General features: G+C 42.7%; 1 protein-coding gene across 1 annotated transcript; it reads left to right on the top strand.

Moving 5' to 3' along the window:
- Positions 1-346: 346 nt before the first annotated feature.
- LOC129339743 (erythroblast NAD(P)(+)--arginine ADP-ribosyltransferase-like) lies at positions 347-5,121 on the top strand. The gene is made up of 5 exons (XM_054994326.1): positions 347-376; positions 859-1,032; positions 1,821-2,547; positions 3,010-3,045; positions 4,985-5,121. The coding sequence occupies exons 1-5, from the start codon at positions 347-349 to the stop codon at positions 5,119-5,121; spliced, it is 1,104 nt and encodes a 367-aa protein (XP_054850301.1).
- The last annotated feature ends 4,587 nt before the right edge of the window (positions 5,122-9,708 follow it).

Genomic DNA, 9,708 nt, shown 5'->3' on the forward strand with positions numbered 1-9,708 from the left:
CTTTGCTATTCAAATCAGATATGCATTGTTCTTGCTTGACCTTCTGGTTCCATCTGCAACCTCTATCTTTCACAGATCCATGGCGGGGGGGCACAAAATCTAAGATTCTTTCAGGAATCTGCAGTTAAGCCATTTGTGAAAATGACCTAAAATGATGGGGAAAGCCAGAAAAGCAGGACTAAGGGAGGCATTAGAGAGGTTTATAAAAGTATGCATGGGGTAGAGATAGTTGGCAGAGTCAACCCTTTTTCCCGCCCCTCAAATACTATAACTTGAGGGTATCCAATGAAGTTGATGGGCAATAGATTTAGGATGGACAAAAGGAAATACTTGTACTCCACACGCGATGAAAATACGGAATTCATTGCCAGAGGATGTAGGTGGCCAGAGGACCACCAGGCATAGATGGCTTTAAAAGGGGATTAGACAGATTCATGGAGGATAGGCGCTCCTAGCCATGATAACTAAAGGGAACCTCCTATTTGGAGGCAGTAAATTTTCAAATAGCAGCGCCAGGAGGCAAAGTCAGGGGAAGGCCTCAGCCTCAATGTTGTTGTTGGCCTTCCAGAGTAACTTGTTGGCCACTGTGTGAGACAGGAGGCTGGACTAGATCCACTGGCGGCATCCACCAGGGCTCTTCTTATCTTCTTACGATCTTTCATAATGTCACATTTTTTACTTTTAACTATATTTAGAGAATTACAAGGGTTGAGAGTGTACTGAGAGAATGGAAAGATGGCCTCTATCAACATAAATCATGTACCTATCATATTATCTGCCTACCAACAACTCTTCCTCTCACATGAGCCACACTGGAACTTTACAATAACTAGAATCATAATTTTACCCATGTGGCAGATTCTTATAAAAAGAGCACCAACAGACTGCAGTCACACGACAAAGAAGAAAGACCCCAGATTTAGACAAGGCTGCTATAAACGACAGAAGTATATTAGGATGGATAGCCTATTGTGGACTGTTGTCCTGCTAGTCAGTGTTTCCATAGTGTTGCCTGCTGCGGGAGATGCTGAGGTAAGTACCACATCTCTCCACCCTCAACGACAACCAATGACAAAATGACTAATAGTGGAATCCTAAGCAGCCTTACACCTTCCTAAGCTTATGGTCTTAGACGGCTGTATGTAGCTTTGCTTAAGAATGCCCAGTAAATTACAGAAAGCCAAACGAGGAGACCATCAAAAGCTGGGGTTTTTTTTAACCCACTACTGATCTTTGAGTCTTGGAAAAGTTAATGGGATTTAGAAAGAGAATAGAAAAACCATTTGTGAGCTATCAGGTTCTCAATGCATCCCCCTCCTTTTCTCTATTAAATGATTAAATGGTAGCAGTCGCTAGCAATGCAGTAATAACCTCTTTATATAAAAAAATAGAGAGGTGATTGGGGAAGAGTGGAGGGAAGGTACAGATGACTGACCATTAAGAGAGGTTCAGGAAGCAATTGGACAGAGTCTCTTCTGGTGTTCCACCACAACATCTTCGCTCATCTGAAAAGGACTGTCTTGCAAGAGGGCTTTCTACTCTGATAGGAGGGCTGTGCTGTGTTGGACTCTTGGTAGTCTAAATCTCTGCAAATTTGCATTTATATACCCCATTACATTGCTTGTTGAAATGTTTCTGGAATTGACTGTACTGATTCACAGTGTAAAATCTGCCTCGAGTCTCAGTAAGAAAGGTCAATTATAAATAAAGTAAATAAATAAATAAGCTAGAGCCATGTATTGAAGATAAACTCTAGTGCTACAGTAAGAAAAAAGTTGGACCTGAGCATAGATTTTTTATAATATGTAATTATTAATTAGCTTCAGGCTGACTCCAATGAGACGACTGCAAGCCCATCCAACCCAGTATTGAACTTGGCTTATTACACCCTTGATGACAAGTACAATGGTTGTGTGAAAGCTCTGAAGAGGAAACTCAAGTCTCTCCTTAAGACAGAGCTAGCAATGTCAGAAACATATAGAGATACATGGAACAAAGCCTTGGAAAATTGGAGGAGGATAAAGGATTCAAAGTCATTTCCTCAGAATATAACAGAATTTGTTGAAGTGGCTATCTTGACATATGCATCAGAAAAGCCTAAAGTCTACCCAGAATTCAATGCTGCCACCCGAACCGCAGGAAAAGGGCCCAAAGAATATGAGGCCTATCTTTTCAAATCTCTACACTTCCTTTTAACAATAGCAGCCAAAGAACCTCAGTTAAAGCCGCTGAAATGCATCAGTGTCTACAGAGGTACCGATGTGGAATTTTCCATTGAGAAAACATTCCGGTTTGGACAGTTCACCTCCACTTCAGAGAGGAAAGAAATAGCTTATAGGTTTGGGAAGACAACCTTCTTTAGGTTGTTCACCTGCAAGGGCTATTCAATAAGTGAGATGTCCACCTATCAATCTGAAGAGGAAGTGTTAATCCCTCCTTTTGAGATATTCCAGGTCACTTTGATTAAAGACACTGCAAAAGGCAAGACCATAAACGCCAACTCGGCGGGGAGCTGTAGCAATCACAACTGTGCCTTTGTCGGGAAAGGTAGGAGTATCAAGGCTAGATTCTGTTTTCCTTTTTTGAAGTGCAGCAGTTCTAATGTGAATTTTTCAATCTGCCTTTCGAGAAGTGAGATATTAATATCTTTAATGATGGCGGGGTGGGGGGCGAATAACTCTCCCTACTTTCACTTGTGTTTGTGTGTAACAGTGACAGAAAGAGACTGGAAGAATAAATCTTATAAGAGACGTCATTGTGGGAACTATATTAATGAGTTATGTTCTGCCTTGAATACCTTCCCCAACTGAATCTGTATAAACAGAGAAGGGGTATCTTTCCTTTTCAAAGTGCACTGCAAATTATAAATTTTCCTCAATGAGGACTAGCCAAATCAGAGAAGAGTATGTGGGATTTTGAATGGTCAAAATAGAAAAGTGATTGGGTTAGGAGAATGGCTGTTTAACTCAAGTGGAAGGACAAACTGACTTTTCATTTTCTAATATGCAGGGTGGAACGGCACTCAGGCCTGCCCAGAACACCAAGGTATGTGGGCTACTGGGATAGAACGTCAAATCTGGTGGGTGGAGTTACCACTTTCAACTAGCCTCTTAAGTAATTTCGATCTGCAGCCAATATAATAACAAATATTAATTGTGTGTCATCAAGTTGCAGCTCTCTCAGAACCCTAGGATTTCAAGGCAAGGTATGAGCAGAGGTGGCTTGCCATTGCCTTCCTCTGTAGAGCTCCCTTCATCTTTCTCCTGTCCAACTGTTAACTGTGGCTAACCCTGCTTAGCTTCCAAGCTCTGATGAGATTGGACTAGTCTGGGCTATTCAGCCCATATTAGATGACATTCACTTGGTCCCATGCCATGAAAAGCTTCACTTGATGATTTCCATAGCAGTCGTTTTGCATTTTTGCTTGCAGTGAAGAATGCCTAAGGTAATAAGGTTCTCCTCCAGAAGCCTTCAGAGGCAGATTACACAATGTAAATCAATGCAATCAGTAGAGTGACAGATCTAATAAGCAATGAGATATGACTGGGATCATGGAAATCTGAAACAAGCAGTTTCTAAATTATGCTGTTTTTATTGTATTTATTACCGCCTATGATCCACTCTGAGCCTCCTTATGGGGAGAGTGGAATATAAATTGAATAAAATAAAATAAATCTTAAACAACCATAAGTTTTAAGAAAAGAAAGTAGAAAAAAATTGAGAACAACATGTTAAACAGGCAGTAAATGCTACTACGCAAGTAGAACTACAATGCACTGAGAAAAAAGATAATGCATATGTTCCATTTATTTCATGCCTTCTGCATCTCCATATTATATAGATGCTTTTTGTTGCTCAGCTGGGACACCACTGAAATATACAATAATTTTGTCCCTCTATTGCAACATTTCCAGCAAATCCCGTGATTGTGACATATGAGGTTGGACCACAATGGGGCAGTGTTTGCTAACCTTTGACTTTGACTTCTTCCTAGTGCTTTATCTGTGAGCCTTCCTGTTCCCTCCAATCAGGGAAAGCAGCTTGCGAGACAACTACTTTTTTCAAACGTGCCTGCAGACTTTCTGTTCTGCATGTTTAAAAATAAACTCAGAAGAGACAAGAAATAGTTTCTATGTTGTGTATGCATAGGCAATATTAGCTGTTAATTCTCCTTAAGAACATAATATTCCCTCATTGAACTTCTTCTTGTTGTTGTTATTTGTATTTGTTGTCTTCTCCCTTCCCTTCTTCAACTATATTTTCAAATGTTTTTTTCATGCATTATATATTTTGTGTACATTGCATTTTTTTTAATATCAAGCTTATTTGTGCATGTAATTCAGCAAAAATAAAAGAGGACCTCCATCCATCAAAAGCCTTTTCAGTTAAATGGCTCCACTCCCTGGGTCAACTCATATTCTATAACATTAAACAACAGACTTATTTAAACATTTTGGTAAGGGGTAGGCAAAGCGGGGCGGGCGGAGATATGAGACCAGGGCTTTTTTTAAAGCTGGAATGTGGTGAAACGGAGTTCCGGAACCTCTTGAAAATGGTTGCATGGCTGGTGGCCCCACCCCCTGATCTCCAAACAGAGGGGAGTTTAGATTGCCCTCCGCGCCGCTCTAGTGGTGCGGAGCAGTGCAGAGGGCAATCTAAACTCCCCTGTCTGGAGATCAGGGGGCGGGGCCACCAGCCATGTGACCATTTTTGCCGAGGGTGATTTAAACTTTTAAAAACTCCCTCCTTGTTCCAGCTGATCCCAAGTGACATCATTGTGCGGTCCTGGGAGCGTGCACGTACTTTGCGCACGTGCATGTGGTACCAGGGGCATCAACTCCCACCAAAAGTTGCCCTCTGTGCTGGCAAACCCACTGAGTTCCACCACCCCTTTTCCCAGAAAAAAAAGCCCTGGAAGAGACTGATTTAGTTCAGATGTCTGCCTCAGAATGTCTACTCTGCCCCTGCCTGCTCTGCTCACCAGTTCCAGAGCTCTTAGCTCTTGCAATATTTAAGGGTAGTTTGAACCCTGAAAGAGCAGTTTTGACTCCTGCCAACACATCTGCAGCAACACTGGATGAACCAACAGCAAGCGTGATCATCCCTTTTTGCAAACTGTAGCCAAACCCCACCATTATCCCCAATGGAGAAACAAAGCTGCTTACATTGTTCCCTTCTACTCCATTTTATACTCACAGCAATCCAGTGAGGTAGGTCTGTCTGCGTGTGTGTGACAGTCTCAAAGTCACCTGGCAACCTTCCATGACAGAGTGGATGTTAGAATCTACATCTCCTTGATCCTAGTCCAGCACTCTAACCATTACACTACACATCCTCGGTTAGGCCAGGAGAGCTCTTCAACCCTTTTTGTTTTGTCAAAGAGGAGCTATTTTCGATGTATTGTTGAAGGCTTTCACGGCCGGAGAACGATGGTTGTTGTGGGTTTTCCGGGCTGTATTGCCGTGGTCTTGGCATTGTAGTTCCTGACGTTTCGCCAGCAGCTGTGGCTGGCATCTTCAGAGGTGTAGCACCGAAAGACAGAGATCTCTCAGTGTCACAGTGTGGAAAAGATGTGGCAGGTCATTTATATCTACTCAGGAGGGGTGGGGTTGAGCTGAGTCATCCTGTAAGAGTTTCCCAGGGTGTGGAATGCTAATGGAGGGAGGCTTCACTGTATCCTGAGGAGGTTCTTTTGCATATGGATTGGTGCTTGATGTGCTAATCTTCTCTGCAGGGCTATTGTCGGGTGTGGAGTGTTTTGTTAGCCTGGTGTTTTTCAGAACTGGAAACCATGCTCTGTTCATTCTTAAGGTTTCTTCTTTCCTGTTGAAGTTTTCCTTATGCTTGTGAATTTCAATGGCTTCCCTGTGCAGTCTGACAAAGTAGTTGGAAGTGTTGTCCAGTATTTTGGTGTCCTGGAAAGAAAAGAAAAAGAGAAAGAAAAAAGAAAAGAGGCATAATGAAAACATTAGTGGATCGTGCAAGACGGATATGTGAGCCACACTTTCTCAATGAGGAAATTAATCATCTAAACCACGCACTTCAGGCGAATGGCTACTCCAGAAATGAAATCCGAAGAGCAATCAAACCCAGGATGAATCAAACAACCAAGGAAAAACAGTCTCCTACAGGAAAAGTGTTTTTGCCATATATCAAAGGAATTACTGATCAGATGGGAAAGCTTATGAAAAAGCACAACCTCCAAGCAGTATTCAGACCCACCCGAAAAATACAACAGATGCTACAATCAGCAAAAGACAGTAGAGACCCCCTCACCTCTGCAGGAGTATACCGTATACCCTGCAGCTGTGGACAAGTTTACATCGGGACCACAAAGCGTAGCATCCAGACAAGAATAAAAGAACATGAAAGACACTGCAGACTTGGACAACCGGAAAAATCAGCCGTGGCTGAACATAGCCTAACTCAAACAGGGCACAGTATCTTATTCCAGGACACCAAAATACTGGACAACACTTCCAACTACTTTGTCAGACTGCACAGGGAAGCCATTGAAATTCACAAGCATAAGCAAAACTTCAACAGGAAAGAAGAAACCTTAAGAATGAACAGAGCATGGTTTCCAGTTCTGAAAAACACCAGGCTAACAAAACACTCCACACCCGACAATAGCCCTGCAGAGAAGATTAGCACATCAAGCACCAATCCATATGCAAAAGAACCTCCTCAGGATACAGTGAAGCCTCCCGCCATTAGCATTCCACACCCTGGGAAACTCTTACAGGATGACTCAGCTCATTCCCACCCCTCCTGAGTAGATATAAATGACCTGCCACATCTTTTCCACACTGTGACACTGAGAGATCTCTATCTTTTGGTGCTACACCTCTGAAGATGCCAGCCACAGCTGCTGGCGAAACGTCAGGAACTACAATGCCAAGACCACGGCAATACAGCCCGGAAAACCCACAACAACCAGGAGCTATTTTCCATTCTCCCTACCTGAGCTGATTTTCTGTGATGGCTCCTTAGGAGTAAATCTTTGCTTCCACTGCAAATCTCTAGAAAAGTCAATAATGCTAGGGAAATTGAAAGGCAGTAGGAAAAGAGGAAGACCTAAAATGAGATGGCTTGACTCAATAAAAGAAGATCTAAGCAAGTCTGTTAATGAGAGGGCATTTTGGAGGTCTTTCATTCATAGGGTTACCATAGGTTGGTGGCAATTTGACAACACATAACACACACATATTTCTGAGAAAATCTGTTCCAGGATGGTATGATTCCCTTCATTTTTGTCACCGTTCTCCGGTAGCTGGACACCTATTTTTAACCCTCAAGATTTAATTTTCCAATGAGTTATGCCTGCTGCAGATAACTATAATTTCCAAGGGGAGGCATGGCAGGTTGTGGAGGGAACTATGAGGAATGTTCAGGCCTGGATGTCTGAATTCCTTTCATATTTGGCACTGTAACCTCCCATGGACTATCCTGAAGCCACTGGCCAATGCAGAGTCTCCTAGTTTTATTTGAGGAAGAGTTATGCCTGCCGCAATGAACCATAATTTCTAGTGCCTCTGAGCATCTGCAGAATGGAATTCTGAAATTTTGCAGAACTTCTTTTCCCACTGACTCTAAATTCCTAAAAAGAGGTTTCAGGGAGAAGCTGGAGAAAGATGAAATAAGAGAATTTCATTTAACAGCCTTACCTATATCTCCTCCCATCCTCACCCAATGCCTGCTGATGCTGAAATGTTCTGTGTCAGCCTATTTAAAGAGGCAGCATACAGCAGCATTGGAAGAAGTAGCAAAAAGAGAAAAAAAGTAGAGAAGATGAGAATGAATTTGGTCAGGAAGGGGATAACTGGTCAGGTCTAACCAGTTTGCAGTTGTCCCTCCCCAGAAATCAGGACAATGTGATTGCACATTTCCCCTTATATCTCTGCAATGGAGAGGGCTAGAGGCTTACTCATTTTTAAAAAGGGGGTGGGTGGGAATTCAGGCATGGTGGTGACTTTTTTCTTATAGGAGGATTAGCCCCAAATGACCCCTGTAGCTATAAGCCTCTGAACGTAGAGTTTTCTAACACTGTCAGATCTGAGGAAGGAAAAAGCTGTCTTAGGCTGGCAAAGGATGGAAGCAATGCTGGAGCCTCAATCAACTACAGCACATGAACACAGAGAGAGGGAAAGAACAAGCAAGTTGGAGGAAAGAAAAGAATGAAAGGGATGAGAGTCACAGGTATACCAACAAGCATTACTCCTCCTCCCAAGTAAATAAAATTCAGGTAGACTACAGACCCTCACATTTTGTAGATGAAAATATGGGTGTCTGAGCCTTAGGCACTGAGAATATTATTGAGTGCAGACCCACTGAAAAGTCATTGTAGAGAACTGAACATTTCATATACCCTATTCTCTTTCTAAAATCACTTCCAGTGTCCCTCTTCCGCCTATTACATATAATTACTGGTGATACCTGAATCAAATATAGCAGAATTCACTAATTTGGTCCAAACTGTTTTGTAGGGAAGGGGACAGGTAGAGATCAACATGCCATCCTGTGGCTGGCATGCCTTTTGTTTTAAAAAGGGCCAAGGCCGAATCCACACTTCCTTTTTGTTTCTGCGTCTTTTTCACAAGCGGTGCACTGTTCATGCAGATACTCACACACTTTCCCATTCCACGTTTTCCCCACCATCACCACGCTCCAATTGCACCTTCCTTCCAAACCACATGATAGTGGCAGAAATCCATTTTCTCCCTGCCTTTTTTTTTTTTGCACAGTGCAGAAAGGTCGGTATACTGGTAAACCAACTGTAGTGAGCAGCGGTTTGCGCAGGAAAAGAAATGGTCACCGGAGCATGTCACACAGGGACCGTTTCCCTACTGTGTCCTGCCATTTTTAAGAGCGCGAGGAGCCAAGCCGAGCAATCCTGTATTTCCCACAACGATCGTCTCCAGCAAATGGCAGGTGCAGAAAACAAATATATTCCTGAAAGCTTAAGATGCAGGTGGGAGATTCTACCATGTGCGAAAGACAGAATGCATCATCTCGTGGCGTCGCGTGGCTGTGCTGCGAAGCATGCCAACCAGAATCTGAGCCATCATCACAAATAGCATCCATGAGCATCCATGTTGTTAACTACTAAAAGCAGAAAACCACTCTGAGCAGCAGAATTTCCGGACAATGCTTTTAATGTGACAATCTAATTTCAAATTTGCCCGCCATACCAACCAGCCAATTGTTAGAAAGTGGTCTGTGACGAGCAAAAAATGAGCCAATCAAAGATGAGGGGGAGGGTACATTGCCATTTCTTAAAAGTCGGAGTATCAGTATACTGGAAAACTGACCTTTTTTAAAATTATTTTTTTAAAAAGAGAAGTGACATGCGCCATCAATTCTGACGGCGGAGGATGGAACTGCCCACTGTAACGCTTTACTCAGTGCCGTGTGGAGAAATGATTGTGTCATGAAGACGGACTGGAAGGGTGAATGTGATGATGCACAGCATGGTAGCGGAATGAACCCGATTGCCACGACTGCACAATATAAGCGGATGGTGAGTGAGTGTGGATTCGGCCCAAGTCTTTTGTCTCGTACCTCCCAGTTCATTACACCAGTGGATGGCTAATGCGTTTTTAAAAAATCAGCTGCAGAGCCAATCATTGTTTGAACATTTTATTAACGTAATTATATTGTCTTATTACTGGGTGATTCGGTGACCATCTACATTCTACTGTGACAAAA

Source organism: Eublepharis macularius, chromosome 12 (genome assembly GCF_028583425.1).
Source record: "Eublepharis macularius isolate TG4126 chromosome 12, MPM_Emac_v1.0, whole genome shotgun sequence".
Taxonomy (NCBI): Eukaryota; Metazoa; Chordata; class Lepidosauria; order Squamata; family Eublepharidae; genus Eublepharis; species Eublepharis macularius.